Source organism: Hipposideros armiger, unplaced genomic scaffold (assembly GCF_001890085.2).
Source record: "Hipposideros armiger isolate ML-2016 unplaced genomic scaffold, ASM189008v1 scaffold_35, whole genome shotgun sequence".
In the NCBI taxonomy this organism is placed as follows: domain Eukaryota; kingdom Metazoa; phylum Chordata; class Mammalia; order Chiroptera; family Hipposideridae; genus Hipposideros; species Hipposideros armiger.
In genome coordinates this window covers 4,772,548-4,791,029 of record NW_017731385.1, presented here as the reverse complement: position 1 = coordinate 4,791,029, position 18,482 = coordinate 4,772,548, and the positions used below count along the sequence as shown (strand labels likewise).

Below are 18,482 nucleotides of genomic sequence, written 5' to 3'. Positions count from 1 at the left end.
TGGGGCCCTGGGCAGGCCTCAGGAGGAAGTGAGTGTGACAGGGGCTCAGGGAGGTCTCAGCTGGTGGTTCCAGTCACAGCATCCTGGGCAGAGGGGCAATGGTGACACAGCAGAGGTCGGAGCAAACCTCCCAGGCTGGCAGGAAGAGCAGGCACTGGGCATCTGTGTCACAGCGACTGTCAGGGGCACAGGGAGAGCATGCCCCCACTGTCCCCTAAGCACAGGCCTCGGAGGTTCTTCCCAAACGCGTGGCCCAAGCCTGCAGCTTTAAGGCAGGTGCTCGAGGAGTCAGCTGTGAAGGCTGCTTTGCCCCAGGTTAAGGTGGTCACTTAACCTCCCCAAGCCCCAGTTTCTCCATCTGCATAATGGTTGTACTGACCGTTCCTCCGTCAGAGCAGGTGAGGAGGGTTAAAGGAGACAGTGCCGGCTTCCAGGACTGGAATAAGATGTGTGGACTCACGTTTCCCAGCTCCTCTCCCTCAAATACAACCAAATACCTTGGAAATTATTCAACAGACAACAGTAAAAGGGTTCTGCAAGCTGGAAAGAGAAAAGCAGACACCTGATGCATGGCCTCATGGAGAGTTCCTGGGGTTTGTTTGTTTGTTTTACCTCCCACGTACCCAAACTGGGCATCTAGAAGCCTGCAACCTGGAACCATCAACAGACGTAGACACAAAACCCAAGAATAGCTGCTCTCCCTGGCCAGTGGATGGGGAAAGGCAAAGCCGGACAGAGACCTCGTGGGAAGCCCCCACCCCTGCTCCAAACAGGATGCCTTGGGCTGGCTGATGCGCCTGCGGCACCAGCCGTGAACCCCAGGTCCACCCAACTTCTGCCCTGCCACCAGGACACGGTGGGCAGCCCAGTATGCCAGCAGAGCAAAGCCCGGTGTCCGCCTGCCCTCCTCCCCAGGGCAGAAGGAGACCCAAGCCCAGCAGCTTTTCCCTCTTGCACTCTGCACCCCAATAGTAGGTGGCCTGGTGACACCAGGCAACCCAGGGAAGTGCCTTCTGCCCCTGTGGATGTCACCAGGAGGAACTTCACAGGAGCCCAAGCAGCACCAGGAAAATCAGGCTGAACACGATAGCATTGCAGGGCTCTGAATATTAAAGCGTCATTAGAAGTCAAGCCCACAGAAGCAGGCCAGGACCTCCCCGGGAAGCCTAAGCAGGGCGACGGCTGCTCAAACAGAAAAGTAAATAGGAGGACTCACCTGACATCATAGCCAGAATGTCCAGGATACAGTTGAAAATCTCCCGTCAGACCAGGACCAGCAAAACTACAACGTGAACGAGGAAAGCCAATCAGCTGACACCAGTGACAGATGTTGGCATCGTCTGCCAACAGTTTCTTTTGTTTGTTGTTTAAGATTTTTTGGGAGAGTTGGGGAAGGGAACAGCGTTGGGAAATTGGGGAAGGAGAACAGACAAGATGCTGTCCTTTTGTTCTTCAGTCTAGTTGTGGAGACAGTCTAGTTGTGGGGACACACACGCATGCACAGTGCGTGTACAACTGGTGAGATCTGAATAAGCACTGTAGATGTCCTGGTTTGGATATTATATTAGTTATTATGCAAGATGGTACAATAGGGGGAGGCTGTGTGAAGGGTGCACAGAACCTCCCTGTATGTTTCTTTCCAGCTTCCTGTATGTCTGTACTTATTTTCAAATTGAAAGTTTAAAGAAAAGAGAGAGAATGCCTTGAAGGTCTTTTTAAAAGGCTGATGTCTAGGCCACACCTCATACCAATTAAATCAGCATGTCTGCAGGTGAGATTCGGGCATCCGTATTTTTTCTAACCTTGCTTAGGTGAGTCCAACACAGCCACGTGTTGGGCCTGCACTCATTACCGTGAGCAGTTGTCATCCTCCTGGTCGTCATGGTTACACCTATGGGAATTCGAGCCCTTTCTCTGTGCCAGGCCCTGTTCGAAGCCCTCTGCATCCGTCATTTCATGTCACCATCAGTAATAACCACTATTCTTTCCTTAGTGCTATCATTAGGTCTCTCTCCCCTTGTGGACCGATGACTGTCTGATGACCCTGGAAGCAGAAAATGCTGCGTTGTCTCATCCTTGCACAGCGGCACTCACCTGGTTTTGAAAAGGAGCCCGAGTTGTCATGGGTTCTGGTCTGGTGCCACCTTCTTGCGTCTTCCCTATAAGGAGAGAGCAGAGGCACTGAAGGCTGGGGGAGAGGGTGCTATGGGCACCTCTGGAGAGCCTTGCTTTTTCAGATGAGTCGGCTTTGAAAAACTTTCACTCTGTTAGTATTTGAGGCTTCACCATGCCTCCTGCCTGAGATGGTCCTTTATGGCGCGGACCTGTCTGTGCTGATGGGTTCTGGTGCCCTCTGGAACCAGGACGAATGGGGCAGGGGACATGGGGAGCGGGGACGAGGACCCTTGGCCCCCAGGACTTGAGCAGCTCTAGATACAGCTTGCCGGAGGCGCTTGTGCAGAGGGCTCTCTGCTGGACACTTAGGATTACTCAGAAAGACATTGCAACGTGGAAGCAGAGAAAGGCCACCTGGGGTGGGTGGCTTTGACTTTGTTCAGCCCCGTGGCCCAGGCAGCGGGGCCTGGAGGGCAAGTCACAGGGCAGGCTGCTCTCTGGGGCTCGGCCCTGTTATCTTGTTTGGGGGACACTACAGCCTTGTCGCAGGGAATGCTTACGATAGGAGGTCGTTCTGTCACTGTTTCCACTCCCTTCACCCCGCTCTCTCCCCGCGACCCGCCAGCTGTCTCCCTTCCAGCACCCTAAAAAGAAAAGGCCTTGGCCGTGAAAAATAAATATTTATATGCCTGTGACATTGACAAGAATGAATCTGTGTCGGGGCTCGAGGGCGACGAAGGGAAAGAAAATGTATGAAGTTTTGCAAAGCAGCCAGCAGGTTCGCCGCGTCGCCTTCCTCGGGGGCACCGTTCACAGACAGTGATGTCACCCCGGAGCCAGCAGCAGCGCTGATGTGACATGAGGAAGGCGGAGAGTGAGCTGGTGGTTTTGTGAAACAGAGAGTCAAGTGACAAATGTGTAGAGGTTGAGCAAGCCTCTGATGAGGTGAGCTCTGAGGTCCAGAGTTTGTGCCCTGCCCTGGTTCACATTCCGTCACCGTCCCCTGCAGGCCTGTGCCTCAGTCTCTTTCTGTGCATTCAGGATCAGAGCGTTCATTCTTTCTCCTAAAGAATTAGTGGTCTCTTGAAGATGTCAAAATGGGGGAAGGGATCGGATGGGACTCGCAATGCGTGAGCCCTGGGCTGCCTTCGATTCAGTGAAATCACCCTGACACCCTACCTGGAGAAAAAGCCTTCATTCCTGGGAGTGGCCGGAGATGAGGACAGCCAGCTGTGCCTTTGACAGCTCATATTTTAGACCAATTTTCAGCTCTGCTCTGTCAGGCTTGCCAAATTTGACACTAATCTCTTCTCTAAACAAGAGTTGAAAACAGATATTTAAATAAAGGCCAATCTCAAAATTATATTTTAAAAACGGAACCAGGACAGTGGGACCCTGGGTACCCTTGCCATTTCTGGCTCCTCTTTTTTTTCTCTGAAAGTGCAGCCGAGCCCCACCACCCCAGGTTGCACATGGCTGGAAGGAGAGGGCGTGTGTGGACAGCCCCTGCCTTGGCTTTGGAGACATGGAAACGAAGGGTTTCTCTTTTCTGCTGGAAGATTTGGAACCTACTAGACCCGTCCTTTATTGACACTAAGAGGCTTTTTGTCCGGAACACCTTTTCCTTTTGCATCGCTCATGGTGTCCTGTAGGGAGGGCCTTTTTTCCCCTGTTTTAATAACCTATTATCAACTACAAAGTTGCTAGTAAAAATATCAATTATCGCTTAGGCAACACTTTTGGCCGGGCTTGAAACCGCATTCCACCCTCTCAACATGATAGCTGCCCTGAGCCAGAATCCAGAGAGGGTTTGAGGACAACTTGTGTACACAGTCATTAAGACGGCCAGAAGAATATATTTTTATCCTGAAAATGGAATGCCAGTGAAGCAGCCGTGGTTTCTGCAAGAAGCCTATAATTTATACTCGGGGAAGTGAAGATGTTTTTTTTTGTTTGTTTTTTTTAAAAGAGATTAAAAAGTATTGCTTAAGAAGACCCTCAAAAAAAGATAAAGGGAAAAAGAAAGAGCAGTAACAAAGCCACGGGCATCTCAGTTGTGTGGAAACTTCAAAAACAAACCCTGGGTGTTAGAGAAATAATGAGTCTATGTGTACAATACTTCATGGAAAGCCACACAAAATCATGCTTAATAATTTAGCCGTAGGGCGGTTACCATTCCTGAAATGTGTCTGTCCCTTACAATAGTCACCATCAGGGTAGACTTTGTAGATGAGACATTTGGGCCTTGAACTGTGTGTGTGTGTGTGTGTGTGTGTGTGTGTGTGTGTGTAGAATCTACCCATAATCGTGCCCTCCCTGAACTCAACCAAAAACTGGGGAGTCTGGGAAAAACTAAATAACAGTCAGAATTTTTATTTTGACTAACCAAGAAGTGATTGTCCTCAATTGTTTGTTACTTGGCTACAAAGCTTCACGAGAACTCTTGGCATGTGTTATCAACTTGGACTTCTCCTTGACATTTGTGGGCGGAAGGCGAGATGAAGACAAGGGGACAAGGGAACGGTCTCAGATATTTGAGCTGTGTCACATCATGAAGACATAGACGCCACGTGAAGGCCGGGCTCAGGAGAGAACAGAAAGGAGCTGCAGGCCTGTTTCTAGAGGTGATGTTCTCAGCCTTGTCGGTATATAAGACTCACCTGGGAGTCCCTGCAAAATACAGGTGCTCTGCCCCTCCCCCAGAAATCCTGATTTATTTGGTCTGAGGTGCAGCCAAGATGGGATCCTTCCTAGTGTTAAACAAACACCTTCAAGACTGGAAAGGTGTCCTGAAAAGAAGGATTTATTGGGCCACATGCTAGCCAGACAAGGACCAGGTCCTGGGGCGTGCCATCAAAACCAGCATTTGATGGAGAAGACAACATGGCCGCCCTCCTGGGGTCAGTGAGGCCCCTTTATACAATGAGTTTGGAAAAGGAAGATGTAAGGTGTTTTCAGAGAGCTTACATTGGCTCTAGATAAAGGTGACGTGACATGGAGACAGTTCTGAGACAGGTGCACAGTTGTAAGGAAGACGTGTTTGCTACTTTTAGATTGACTGTGGGCAAAGTCCAGCAAATTCACCCATAAGCAGGGTGTGGGGGCATCTAGTGGTCAGCTATTTTCTCCAGATAATCATGAAATAGCCACTTGGCAGTTCATTCAAAATTTCAACACACATTCAGGAATGTAAGCAGTCTTCTGTTGGTTTTGGCTTCCGGCTGTGAACCGGATAACCTCCCTTCTCTCGTCCTTCTACCCTCCGGCCTGCTGTAATTCATTTAGGACATCTCAGAATCTTTCCTTGGCATTCGTGAAACCGTCAGCGTGGCTCTTAGGTGTGCTCCCTGGACGAGCAATATCAGCATCCCCTGGGAACTTAACAGAAATGCAAATTCTCATCCTTTCCCAGGTCCCCACCCCTCAGACCTACTGAATCAGAAACTCTAGGGTGAGGCCCAGCAATCTGAGTTTTCACAGGCCCATGGGGATTCTCTTGTGTGCTGAAGTCAGAACCACTGGTTCATTCTGTAGCAGTGGTTCTCAGACTTGAATAGACTTTCGATTTCCCTGGGAGCGTTTAAGAATTCCTATGCTCCTCTCATAACCAATGAAATCAGAACCTCTGGTGGCGAGAGCTAGACATCAGAGTTTTCTAGAGCTCTCTGGGAGAGCCCGCCGTGTGGCCATGCCTGAGAACCAGTGCTTTACAGGAGTTGAACTAGGTCCTTCTTGGTCTTAAGATTCTAGAACTTGCTTTTGAAATTCTGTTCTAGCTCCCTAGTGCCAAGTTGTGTTAGGCAGGACATCCCCTGCCACAGAGCCTGGAAGCGATGAGATAGAGTCGCTGCTCTTCCTGGTGTAAGGTGTGGCCACTTGCTTCTGGTTGACTGTGCACCCAGGAGGAAGGGTTCGCAGGACATGCTCAGACTCCCACTGCCACCTAAGTGATAGGCAGAGAGACCATAGACCCCTGAGGGTAAAACCTATGAGAAATTCTTAGATACAGTCAAACTCATTTTATATTGTTCAGCCTATTAATTTCCAAACACTTATCAGAGCCTCCTGTGTGGTTAGCACTGGGTCAGGCTGTGGGGGATTCTGGGCTGTTGAGGGGCAAAGAAGAATGACAGGTCCTGCCCTGGGGGGAAGGACCCTGTGCTTGAGGGTTCAGGCAGGAGGGGTCCCTCTTGGGCAGAGGGTCAAGGCTACTGCAAGGGAGGAAGTGACCTGCAACCTGGCAGGATTTCAGCGGGTGGGACAGTGGGGCATCCAGATAGGGGCAAGGCACTGGGGCAGTCATGCAGTTGCCTGCTCTGGGGCCGAGGCTGGAGTCACTTGGGGTGACATTCCTCTTGGGCCTGGTCAGTGGCATGCACTGTGAGGTGAGATGAAGGAGTACACAAGCCAACACCCACACCCCCCAACTCCCAGCTTCCTGAGCAAGGTAGAAGAGGTGGAGTCGAAATAATTAGGCCATAAAGCCCTCCTGATGTGTGGTTTTTAAGGAAAGAAAGGCGGTGATGGCCATTAGGAGCGGAAGCAGCTTATCCTTAGGGCTTCTGCAGCCTGAAGTGGCCAGTGCCCTTTGATGTCCATGAGGGGTCTTTGAACTTTGAGAAGCAGTGGGTTCTTTCTTAGCAGTGGCTCCCTCCTGCAGGTCAGCTAATGCCCCCCTCTGCACTGCCTTTGAAGGGGTTAGGAAGTGCTGGGGGCTACTTTCCAAAGCCCATTAAAATGACAGCTTCTGGAAGAACTGGTGACAGATGGCCTCTGAGGCAGGCAGCAGGGTCCTAGGAAACTACTGTGTGTCCTCCCCACATTAATCAATGTATTCAGCACAGTCCCCAAAGAAAAGGGCTTTTTATGGAACATGACCAACCAAAATCATATGGAAGAGTCAAGTTCTCAAAATGCCTGAGGCACTTCTAGAACAACGGAGAAGATTAAGGAGAGGAAGGAAGGCTCATTCCTTCCCCTGCCTCTGTTTGCCTTGTCGAGGCAGAGCTTTTTCTTAACGCCCTCCAGCCTTCTCATCTGAATCAGTATTGTCCCCTCAGACATAGTCACTCATCGAGGGAGACTTATTCCATCGGCGTAGCCATCATTCTAACCTTTGGAACTTCTACGTGGAATCAGTTTCCTATGCCCCACCCCCCTTCTATAGACTGTTTTTTCAGGTCGGAAATCAACGTAGCTTGGTGGATGTTTTATTTTTTGTAAAATTTTTACACATCCCTGGGCTCCAAGCCCATCTGACACACGATGGCATGCTTTGGCTCTGGATGCCATCAATCATCGAATGCTTGTTGTAGGAAGGAGGCTAGGCGCCTCTCAAGGAGGCACCCCTCCTCTGTTTTCCTGTGTTCCTGTTGGGGACCTGCCCAGCATGGAGTCACCTCATGCTAATGAGGCAATGAGAGGAAGGACCCTGCAGGTAGCCTCTATTCTGTGTGCTAGTGGGCTTTCATGTTTGATGTTTGCAGTGCTGCTTTCAGCACCATTAATTGAGCCCTGCCCTGTGCCCTGCCCAGCTCTGCGTGCTGGTGGAGCAGAGGTGGGTGAGACCATCTCCCTAAGGACCATCTTTGTCACCTGGGTGCAGGACCAGGGGTACAGGGGCTGGCGAGCTAGTAGGAGCCATTAGGGCCAGAGAACAGCTTTTCACTGAGATGGCCATAGTGTCAGCCCTCTAGGCCTGTGTCCCTTTAGCAAGCCCAGGCTGCTGGATGCACAGGGGACTAAGCCAGAGTGTGACCTGCTGCTGGAAGATGAGAAACAGGAGGCTGTGCCATGGGCCACTATCTTTATTCTTTTCCTGTGAAGGACAACACGGGGGTAGACCAGTGGTCATCAGCGATTACCCTTCACAGGCATCCCGAGGGTGTCCGCAGTCCTGGACGAGATGACCGTCTGCCAAGAGCAGTCGGCTTCTACGGCTTCTGTGAAACCTCTCTTCAGGGTTCTCACACGTGGGCCATGTCTGCCAGAACAAGCATGATCTGTTCAGTGAGCTCACTGTGGATGAAAACTGGAACTTCAAGGTGTTTAAGGGGGTGGGAAGTTTTCAGCTCACCAAGAGCCCACCTTCACTTCCTAATGGCATCTCCCCAATTCCCCCATAAGCTTTGCGGCCCTCTGAGGGCACCTGGGTTTGCAGCGTGGCAGCCGTAACCTGCCTTCACTCAGGCATGGGTTTGGAAGAAGTGATGTCATCATCTCTTCCGTATCTCCCCACTTCCAGGCACTCTGGTGTATGTTTTCCCATGTAACCCTCACCCCCGTTCCTTTAGGACATCAACCCCATGAATGCAGGGGCCGGGTCTGTGTCAGCAGCTAGGACAGTGTCTGGTCATAGAAGGCGTTTGACAGATACTTGTGGAATGAATGAATGAGTGATGTTAAATCCAGTTGATCCTTGAATTAGACAGGTTTGAACTGCACGGGCCGACTTTAAAACACATAGACTTTTTTCAGTTAATACATTGCAAGATGTATTAACGAGTGCAGCCTGTTATCCCTACTGACCTTGAACTCTTGTAGGTAAAGTTTCTGAGTGGCTGAAGACTGAGGGCACAGTCTGCTTCTTGGCAAAGAGGTGGGGACAGCAGAGAATTTCCCTTCTAGTGCAAAGCTGGCGTATTAATTATTATTATGTTAATTCACAATAGCTAATACAAACCTGCCTACCATTTACTAGAAACCGCCATGGGCCGTCATGTTCCTGCAGCATTAGGGAAGATTTATTGAAAGGGATTGGCAGGCAGGGTGTCCCCAGGGCTACTGAAGTAGGGCTCAGGCCAGTCCGCCACCCCTCCAGTGGGGACGTTACACTCATGGGAGCCATTTCCCTGGGTTCATCATCCTACCCTAAGTGTTCATTTTCCAAAGCCAGCCAAGAGTACTTTGAAGAAGAGGGTACGTGATTTCTATATCTGATTTCAAAATCCCAAAGTTCCTAAGAGACACACAAGGAGGCTGAGAGCCAAAGCGGCCGACATACCAAGCCCAGAACACATAGCCATTGCTCATGGTTTTTAGGCTGTGGGGTGAATCTGGGAGGAGCTGAGCATTATGGGAACTCTCTCAGAATTCTCTGCATGGTATGAATTAGATCTCCTGAAGCAAATACATAAGAAACGTGGTACTTGTTTTAAGAGAAAATCAACTCAAGGCCATTGAGTTATTATTGTGTCTGAGGAACCTGGGTCCCATGTGACACGAGGCCTGTCTGTATCCTGAATTCCACAGTCACTGACACTTAAAATTACTGTGTGTGCTTCACGCTGCTCATTTTTGTTAAATATAATGTTGCGAGAAGTAATAGATGCCCTGGGACAAAAACCTACAATAGCATGAATTTTTCAGTCAAGTAACCCTTAATTTAAACTAAAAATAGCCTAAATAGTGGTTGATGGGAACCTCAACCAGACTCCCAGCCCAATGCTTGTTCATCAAGCTATAACTTTATGAGGCGCTTCGTTAGCATTTGAACATTTTTAAGCGGATCAAGCGTGATCTGTATTAGAGGAAAGCTCTAGAAGCCCATGAATCCTACTCTTAGCTGACCTTGCTGACGGGAGCATTCTTTTTTTTTTAAAGATTTTATTGGGGAATTGGGGAAGGGAACATTGTGTTTTTCTAGGACCCATCAGCTCCGAGTCAAGTTATTGTCCTTCAAACTTGGTTGTGGTGGGCGCAAGCTGAGTTCCAAGTCCAGTCACCATTTTCAGTCTAGTTAGGAGCACGTGCTCTCACCAGCTGAGCCATCCTGCCACCTGTTGGCAGCTCAGCAGCTGCTCAGCTCGGGTGCAGCTCACTGGCCCATGAGGGAATTGAACCGGTGACCCTGTTGTTCAGAGCTCACGCTCTAACCAACTGCACTACCCGACCAGCCCAGGTAGCATTCTTTAGAGAAGACCTTCTCTGGGGCCGGCAGAGTGAAATGATGACCATCACACACCCTGGAGATGTACAGTGGGCAACAGCACAGCCAGCTTTTCTGAGCACTGTTTTACACACCGTTTTGTCTCCTGAGAGATCAGGTCCTCTGGCCAGCAGTCTGGCATGGTGGGCAAAGGAGCCTCTTTCATTTGACAACGAACTTGACTGCTGGAGAAAACTTGGAAGTAGTCACAAATGACATTCCTCCAGACGTGGCGAGGCCATTGTGCTGGGACTTAGATCTCCTCCGATGGTGGTTATCCAAACAGCATCCTTGTTGTTTGAAAAACCCATCTGGTGGCTGCTCAGGAGAGCCCAGCCCACGATGATGGGGTGCAGCTCGTACAAGTGCAAAGCTAGAGGAATAATTGATTCACGTTTTGATTCTGCTGGGATTGGATTCTCCAAGATTGGTGACAGAGCAACTTGGCTGATCCCCATGCTGTGCTTATACCTTGTTGTTATAGCTGGAATGGAGCCACTTTATTTATGAGACATTTTATTTCTGTAACCTCTACGTATTTCATTCACTGAAATCCATCAAAGTTTTCAGATGATCTACCTATGTGCAAACTCTATCACCAATTTTATTTAAAGGTATCAGATCAAAACCTAAATCAAATTTAACCCTCTGTTGGGCACAACAGATCTCACAGATTCACTGCACACAAAAAAAGTTGTTTTTTATTTAAAGATTTTTATTGGGGAATTGGAACAGTGCTGGGAAATTGGGGGGAGGGGAACAGATAACTTGCTGTCGTTTTGCTCTTCAGTCTAGTTGTGGAGGACATTGCTTCACTGGCCCAAGTTGACACCATCATTGCGCTCTTTCCGGGCGAGGAAGATCCGTCGCCGGCTTCTGGACGGCTGCTCACAGCGGCTGCTGGCCGCTCACGCTGGCTGCTGGCTACACACGGTAGCCCATGGCAACCCACTGCAGCAGGGGCTGCAGCCTACACCATCACCGGTGACTCAAACGGCAGCCCAGCTCCAGGCTGAGCTGTTGTTCACCATCTTAGCTGTAGAGGGCAGTGTCACTGGCCCTCATATGTGGGATCCTAACCGGGGCCCTCTGGCGTGCCAAGCCAGCTCTTAACCAACGCGCCACTCGGCCGGCCCACATTACACACAAATTTTCAAATATGAAGTACATCTTTACTAAGTCACAAACACTACTGGCCGATAGGTTACGGTAGAGGGGGTAGGTACGGAAGTGATAAGTCATGATAAGTTAACTGTTAGATATTTGAGTTAGATAGAAGAGCCCCTAGGAAGCCCAGAGGGAAGTTTGATAAAGAGGTTGGAGGGAAAATGCGGCCATCACATGTAGATGGCACCGCAGCAGCACCCTTTTCTGACAGGATAGTAGTTGGTCTGTTGACCCATTAACCAAAAAAATGGTTAAAATGGGGAAACATAAAGAAATTATACTTAGATGCCTTATACATTTTGTTTTTAACTTGAGCCATGAAAATGTTAATTTGTTCACCAATTTTGTAGGCGGGAGGTGTGAATGCCTTTTTTTTTTCAGGGTGGGTGTCTCTGCCCATTGGACTTGCATATCACTGTCCCCACTTAAACCTCAACTATAATGCAACATGTTTGAAATTTCAGTTTTGCTTTGTTTTTGTTTTTGTTTTTTTAGATTGGGTAGAACATAAAAGACCCTTGTGGAGCAGTATGGGGGCCGATTTTTATGATTTTTTCCCCCTCTTCTTTTACAGTTGTCTTGCCCACACCTAATTTGGCAGCAGCCTATTTTAGCTACTAGCTAAGTTAGTTTTCATGAAAACAGCTTTACTCTTGTTCTCATATTTCACTGGTTAACACCCCATGTAACCACTCGTATTAATTGAAGTACCCTGCATTACAGACACAAATAGATTTGAAAAGAAATACAAGTGACACTTCATAAACTCCCCTCACTGGTGGGAGCAGAGATGTGGGGGTGATTCTAGGCACAAGGGTGCCAGGCAGTGGATTTTACAAAGGCGGGGGATGGCTTCGGCTAATTCGACCCCACGTGGTGCTAGGGGAGGGAACGTGTCTGTGGGACAGAGCGTGGAGTGGCCTGGAGCGGGTGCAGAGCAAGGATACCGTTGGGCCCTCTCTCTGGGAGATGCCAGGAGTAACCAGCAAGCCGCAGGACTGATGAAAGATGGTCAGAGACATGAGGAAAACTAGGCAAATGTGAGTCTAGAGAAGCACTCAGAGCCTCTTTTCCTGATGACCTCTGTTTGGGTCGCCTCCTCGCCCAGGCTGGCTGTGCTTTGTGGTCAGGAAAGCATATTGTCCACCATTGTGTCCTTTCTTTCTGGTCCCTTACCTGGCACTCTGGGCACCTCTGTTTTTGAATGAATGAGAGCACATGTTTTTCTCCACTGGGCTGTTGACAAAGAATGGGCATTCTTATGCACAGCGAGTCTGTCCCCTGGAAATCATGGGTCAGTGAGCTGTGATCGGATCCGGTGTGTTTGGTGACTCACTTTACCCCACTGACGGCATGTGTGTAAGCTAAGATTGTTAGAGCACATGATCAGTCACCCATGTCTAGACTGGCATCCTGTTGTTTTGTAGGTACACCTGGGCAGGGAAGGCGACAGGTATGATCTTGGTGGACCCAGGTATAAGGATGGGAAAGGCTGGAAAGCCACATTTTTCATCAATCTGGCAATTTGCACTTACGATATTCTATACGTCAAAGTCTTGGATGGTTCCCACTAGCCCTTCAGGCAGTGACTTCTCTGTAAGGCAACAAAACGCTTAGATCATTAACACTGGTGTATTTTAGTGTCAAAAGCAAATCTAATCATCATAAGCTTAAGTTTAAGAATTATGGGCTGGTTGAGAAAGGTGAAGGGATTAGAAAGTACAAATTGGTTGTTATAAAATAGTCACAGGGATGTAAAGTACAGTATGGGGAATATAGTCAATGATGTAAAAACTATGCATAATGTCAGGTGGGTGCTACTAGATCACTTTATAAATTACATAAATGTCTAACCACTATGCTGTACACCTGTAACTAATATGAAATAATATTGAATGTCAACTATAATTGAAAAAAAATAGTCACCAGGATATAAAGTACAGCATAGGGAGTATAGTCAATAATATTGTAATAACTATGTACAGTGTCAGATGGGTAATAGACTTACTGGGGTGATCACTTTGTGAGGTGTATAATTGTCTAATCATTATGTTGTTTTTGTACACCTGAAACTCATATAACATTGTATGTCAACAATACTCGAAAAACAAATTATTAAAAATTTTTAAAAAAAGGGCCGGCCGAGTGGCACGACGGTTAAGAACTGGTTTGGGACACCAGAGGGCCCCGGTTCATATCCCACATGAGGGCCAGTGACACTGCCCTCTACAGCTAAAATGCTGAACAACAGCTCAACCTGGAGCTGGGCTGCCGTGAGTCGCCGGCGACGGCGTAGGCTGCAGCCCCTGTGGCACTGGGTTGCCATGGGCTAACATGTGTAGCCAGCGGCCAGCGTGAGCGGCCAGCAGCCGCAGTGAGCGGCCGTCCAGAAGCCGGCGACTGATCTGCCTCACCCGGAAGAGCGCAATGATGGTGCCAACTTGGGCCAGTGAAGCAACATCCTCCACAACTAGACTGAAGAACAAAACAACAGCAACTTGTCTGTTCCCCTTCCCCCAATTCCCCAATAAAAATCTTAAAAAAAAAAAAGTATATTATCAACCATAAAAAAGAACTATAGTATCACAATTAATATCATTTGTTCATTCATTTATTCGTTATTTAGCAAACACTTCTAGTGTCTATTTGCTCTATCAATCTTTATTCATAAAGTAAACAAGTCATTGCCCTCTCTATTTCTTTATAAGCTCGTGACTGTTGGTTTGCTCCGTGAGAGTAGAATATCAGGGATCCTCCTGTGTCACCTTTTGTATTTAAGACGATTTAAGTTAAGTGTGGGATGCTAGAACCTGGAACTAGAGCTGAGAAGCCTATAACATAAATGTCCCTCTCTCTCTTTCCTTCTCCTTGGGCAGTTTGGGCATGAACCACGATGACGACCACTCGTCCTGTGCCGGCAGATCCCACATCATGTCAGGAGAGTGGGTGAAAGGTCGGAACCCCAGCGACCTCTCTTGGTCCTCCTGCAGTCGTGATGACCTTGAAAACTTCCTCAAGTAAGTCTTTGACTCATTCTATGCCTTCCGTGCAGTAGACACAGTGCTTGGCGTCTCAGCAAGTGTAGGAAGCAGAAATGAATCTCTTGGAGAATTTTCTGTGGCCTCACTAGGTGACCAGTGCACAATCCCCTGTGGGTGGCGAAACTTCCTCCCAAGTGTGCGTCTGGTATGACGCTGGGCACCCAGCTGGTATCCATAAATGTTTGTTGATTGACTGAAGCATCAACATGGGGACCGTATCTTGAACCCCATTTTACTTCTCTGCGGTATTTCGACCGTGAGCGGACCTTAGCGGTGCCCCATGGCGGCTGTAACGTACATTTCCTCCATGCACAGGCTGCTTCCTCTGATAGGCCGTGCATTTGCTGGGGAGAGGGGCTTGCTCACCTCCCTCGCTTGTGGGGATTCAGGAGGGGGTTATCTCGCTGCCACTTTCCTTCTAGAATCTGCCTGCGCCTGCTCAGATTGCCGTGGAAGAGCCGGCCATCTAACTGTAAACTGTTTATGCGGGTCCCTTAGTGTTGAGACCTCAGGGTTGGACTCTCAGGTTTGACAGCAGACACCATTTAGCTGTATTTATCCGTACGCCCCAAGGAGGTGGGAGGGCATTAGGGAGTCTCACCTGCAGTGAGCTTGACTGTCCCCAGGACACATTAACGTACCCGGTGAATTCAGGTGGAAGGCTAAGGCACCGTTCTGGCTTCTGTCCTCATCCTAGGTCTTCTTTCATGATATTTCCTGTGGGTGGGGAAATTGTTTAAGTGGCACACAAGGCCTAAAAATAGACTCATTAGTTTTAATACAGTCTGCTTCCTACTGAGTATGTGTTGTCACAGAATCTTAATGAAATACTGTAAGCCACTTGACGTTATTTCATTTCACCCAGAGGGTCCGTGAAACATGGCAGCGTGTTTACATTTGCTCAGATGCATAGTGCTGGTCCCACTGCCTCTGTTCAAGTGTGTGTGTGTGTCTGTCTGTCTGCCTGTGTGTACTTACGTGTGTGCAGCTCTTTTCTTCAAGAATCTTGGCAAGAGGCTGGGTTGTGCTTTTACTACCGTCTGCCTTGTTTCAGAAGTTGAAAAATAAAAGCGCTCGAGACTTTAACGTTTTCATGGAGCTACAGCCTCAGAACCCCCAGTTCAACATTCCCCTCCTGGTTGAAATCCGAAAGTCCTTTGCAAAGTGTGCCACCGGCCACCTTTCAGGGGTGACAGCCCTGACAGGCCCCCCAACAGAATCTGCAGAGTTGAAAATAAACACTTTGTTTTTATTTTAAATAAAGCAAAAAAAAACAAAAACAAAAACAAAAAACAAAAACAAACTTCTATTTTTTTAATTCATAGTAAGTTTTGCTCAAAGCCATATTCTAAGAAAATATCATAGGGATCTATTTCAAAAGCACTTTCATGCAAAAAAGTGCTCAGACTCCCCGAGAGAAGGACGTGAGCCTCAGAGGTATTGTTCCCAGGCCCTTTCCTCGCTTCCAGGCACTCGCCTTCAGCGTCAAGGTCTACGTGCTGCCATGTGAATAAAGAGCAAAAGGTGATAAAGTGCAGTCCGTGTGTTCGGTGCCTGGGTCACCTTCCCATAAATAATTTGGAGGTGCGTCCTTTTCTGAGACTGAGCATCAAAGCAAAAACCTGGGCGGCACCTCTGCAAGGTGACTTTGCACTCCGCTGTTTCAGGTCGAAGGTCAGCACGTGTTTGCTGGTCACGGACCCCAGGAGCCAGCACGCGGTGCGCCTCCCACACAAGCTGCCCGGCATGCACTACAGCGCCAGCGAGCAGTGCCAGATCCTGTTCGGCACCAATGCCACCTTCTGCAGGAACATGGAGGTAAGCGGCCCCGGAAGGCTGGCTCCGGGCGGAGCGCGTGGCTGCTGCGGGACGACGCTGGTATTCATGCTCCACATGCATTAGCACAGACATGCATACTCATGCATGCACAGACACAGACACGCATGTACATACACCCTCATGGGCATTTGCACAGGTGCCCCCATAAGGAGTCACACACGGACACATGCCCATGCACACATGTGCACACACACATGCATGCACACGCACACACATACACGTAGACAGTATAGCATGGGGAAGCTTCAGAATTACTACCCACACCAACAGCCTAATGTTTTGTTTTGTTCTTTTAATCCAAAGGTATTTCTTGCTTTATTTATTATTTTTTTTAAGATTTTTTTTTATTGGGGAATTGGGGGGAAGGGAAACAGACAAGTTGCTGTCCTTTTGTTCTTCAGTCTAGTAGTGTAGGACGTTGCTTCACTGGCCCAAGTTGGCACCATCATTGCTCTCTTTCTGGACGAGGCAGATCGGTTGCAGGCTTCTGGATGGCCGCTCACGCTGGCTGCTGGCTACATACGGTAGCCCATGGCAACCCACTGCAGCAGGGGCTGCAACCCACAATTGTCGCCTGTCGCCGGCGACTCAAGACAGCCCAGCTCCAGGTTGAGCTGTTGTTCAGCATCTTAGCTGTAGAGGGCAGTGTCACTGGCCCTCATATGTGGGATCCGAACTGGGGCCCTCTGGCGTCCCAAGCCAGCTCTTAACCAACGCGCCACTCAGCTGGCCCTCTTGCTTTATTTTTTTATAGCCTAATATCACAACATGAAAACTTTATGGCGCTAGGGAAAAGAAAATTAACCCATTCTTCTGAGAAGTGATGTAATGTCATCCTGATCAAGCAAACCCTGATAAACATGGAAGAGAGCCCCAAACTGCTAAACATTGGAGAGCATCAGGTTGAGAACACTTAATAAATGGATTATATGATAGTAGGGTTAATAATAAATGGATTATATAAGAGTGTTAATAGCCCCATTAAAATGTTACCATTTACTGAGCAATGTCCCCCGTGTTTGGTCCTAAAGCTTCTAAATGTGTCATCTCAATTAACCCTCACCACAGACTCCCTGGGTTACTACTGTCCCCAGTGTACAGGTGACATCGAGCCTCAGAGGTAATGCAGTTGTTCAAAGTGGTTTGGTGGGGAAAAGAGCAAGGATTTGACTCAAGTCTGCTCATCCCTGGAACTCGTACTTTCTTACCATGCTGCAGGCAGCATGCCCGTAGCTAAGTTACCTCTCTGGTGGGGGTGCCAAGAGGGACATGTGAGGACCTGGGGCAGGGCAGTTTCCATGCCACGGCCCGAGGGGAACGCCAGAGCAGCCTACACTCCAGGCAGCAGTTGGTGGTCGCCTCAGGTAGGGGGGCAGAGGCTGTGGCACATGAGGGACGGAAGGACAGAGGCAGGAGAACCAGCCGGGAGAACGTGGGACTTAGGACCCGTCAGTGCAAGTGCTGGGGCTCAGGACAGCATCTAGTCTGAGGGAGAAAAGCTTGGTGGGCTGGGCGTGTTTCTAGAGCAAGAACCCAGGGCAGGACCTCCCCAAGACCAACAGGTCCAGGACGAGACTCGGGAGGTGGGATGCTGCCTCGTGAGGGCTTCCTGGCTACGTGTGACTTGCTTTAGGAAATCAGGGCAGAATCCCCTGGTGGGGTGTGCCTGCCATTATTTGGGGTGCAGGAAAGGGCAGTGCCTCAAACCAGCCTAACTCCTCCTGCTGGCTGTTCCCCAAAGTGCGTTTATCCACAACGTGGTCCTGAATCCTCCTCTCTCAGGCTCCTGGGGACCTTGGTAATAGGGAGCTGCCACTTCCCGCCCCGGGTGCATTGTACCTCTGCCCAGCAGCAGCAGGGTTGAAGGGCACATCCTTGGGGAGATGTGAGGAGCCCAGGACTCGAGTGTCCCCAGCAGTCTGTGCTGGCCATTGGCCTGGACCGTGAGGTACTCATCACATACGCAAGTGCAAGCCAAGAGGCATCCTGTGTGCCTGTCGCAGCCTCCAGCCTCTGAAAGTGCACAGAACTCAGAAGCGAGCAGGTCTCAGGGAGTCCTTTGATGGCGTGGTGACAGTATAAGAGCCACGTGGACAGAACCCAGGGGAGGACACTGTGCTTTCAAGAAAAGCGGAAGTGCCCTGGAGCAGAGGGAAGCGCCCAGCTGTGGACACAGAGCAGCCACTCTGCCCACTGTGGGGCCTTCCCGGGGCTGGTGGGACATGGCAGGCCAGGCTGAGCTGGCCTTCCAGGGGCAGGATCAATGGGGTGGGAGCTGGGCAGAAACTGCCACCTCCCTGAGAGCAGTGGCCATTTTGCCTTCCAGGAGCCAGGAGATTGTAGCTGAGTGAGGAGGAAGAGAAGGAGGGAAGGAATTAAACATCTTTGGGAGC

General features: G+C 49.3%; 1 protein-coding gene across 1 annotated transcript in view; it reads left to right on the top strand.

The window, feature by feature from the left end:
- Window positions 1-18,482, top strand: part of ADAMTS17 (ADAM metallopeptidase with thrombospondin type 1 motif 17) — a gene marked incomplete at its 5' end in the record, with an annotated part of 284,197 nt that overhangs the window by 139,845 nt on the left and 125,870 nt on the right. Inside the window, 2 exons of the mRNA XM_019637849.1 lie at window positions 14,086-14,226; window positions 15,918-16,068. Coding sequence (XP_019493394.1) covers window positions 14,086-14,226; window positions 15,918-16,068 — 292 coding nt within the window. The remainder of the gene's footprint in view (window positions 1-14,085; window positions 14,227-15,917; window positions 16,069-18,482) is intronic.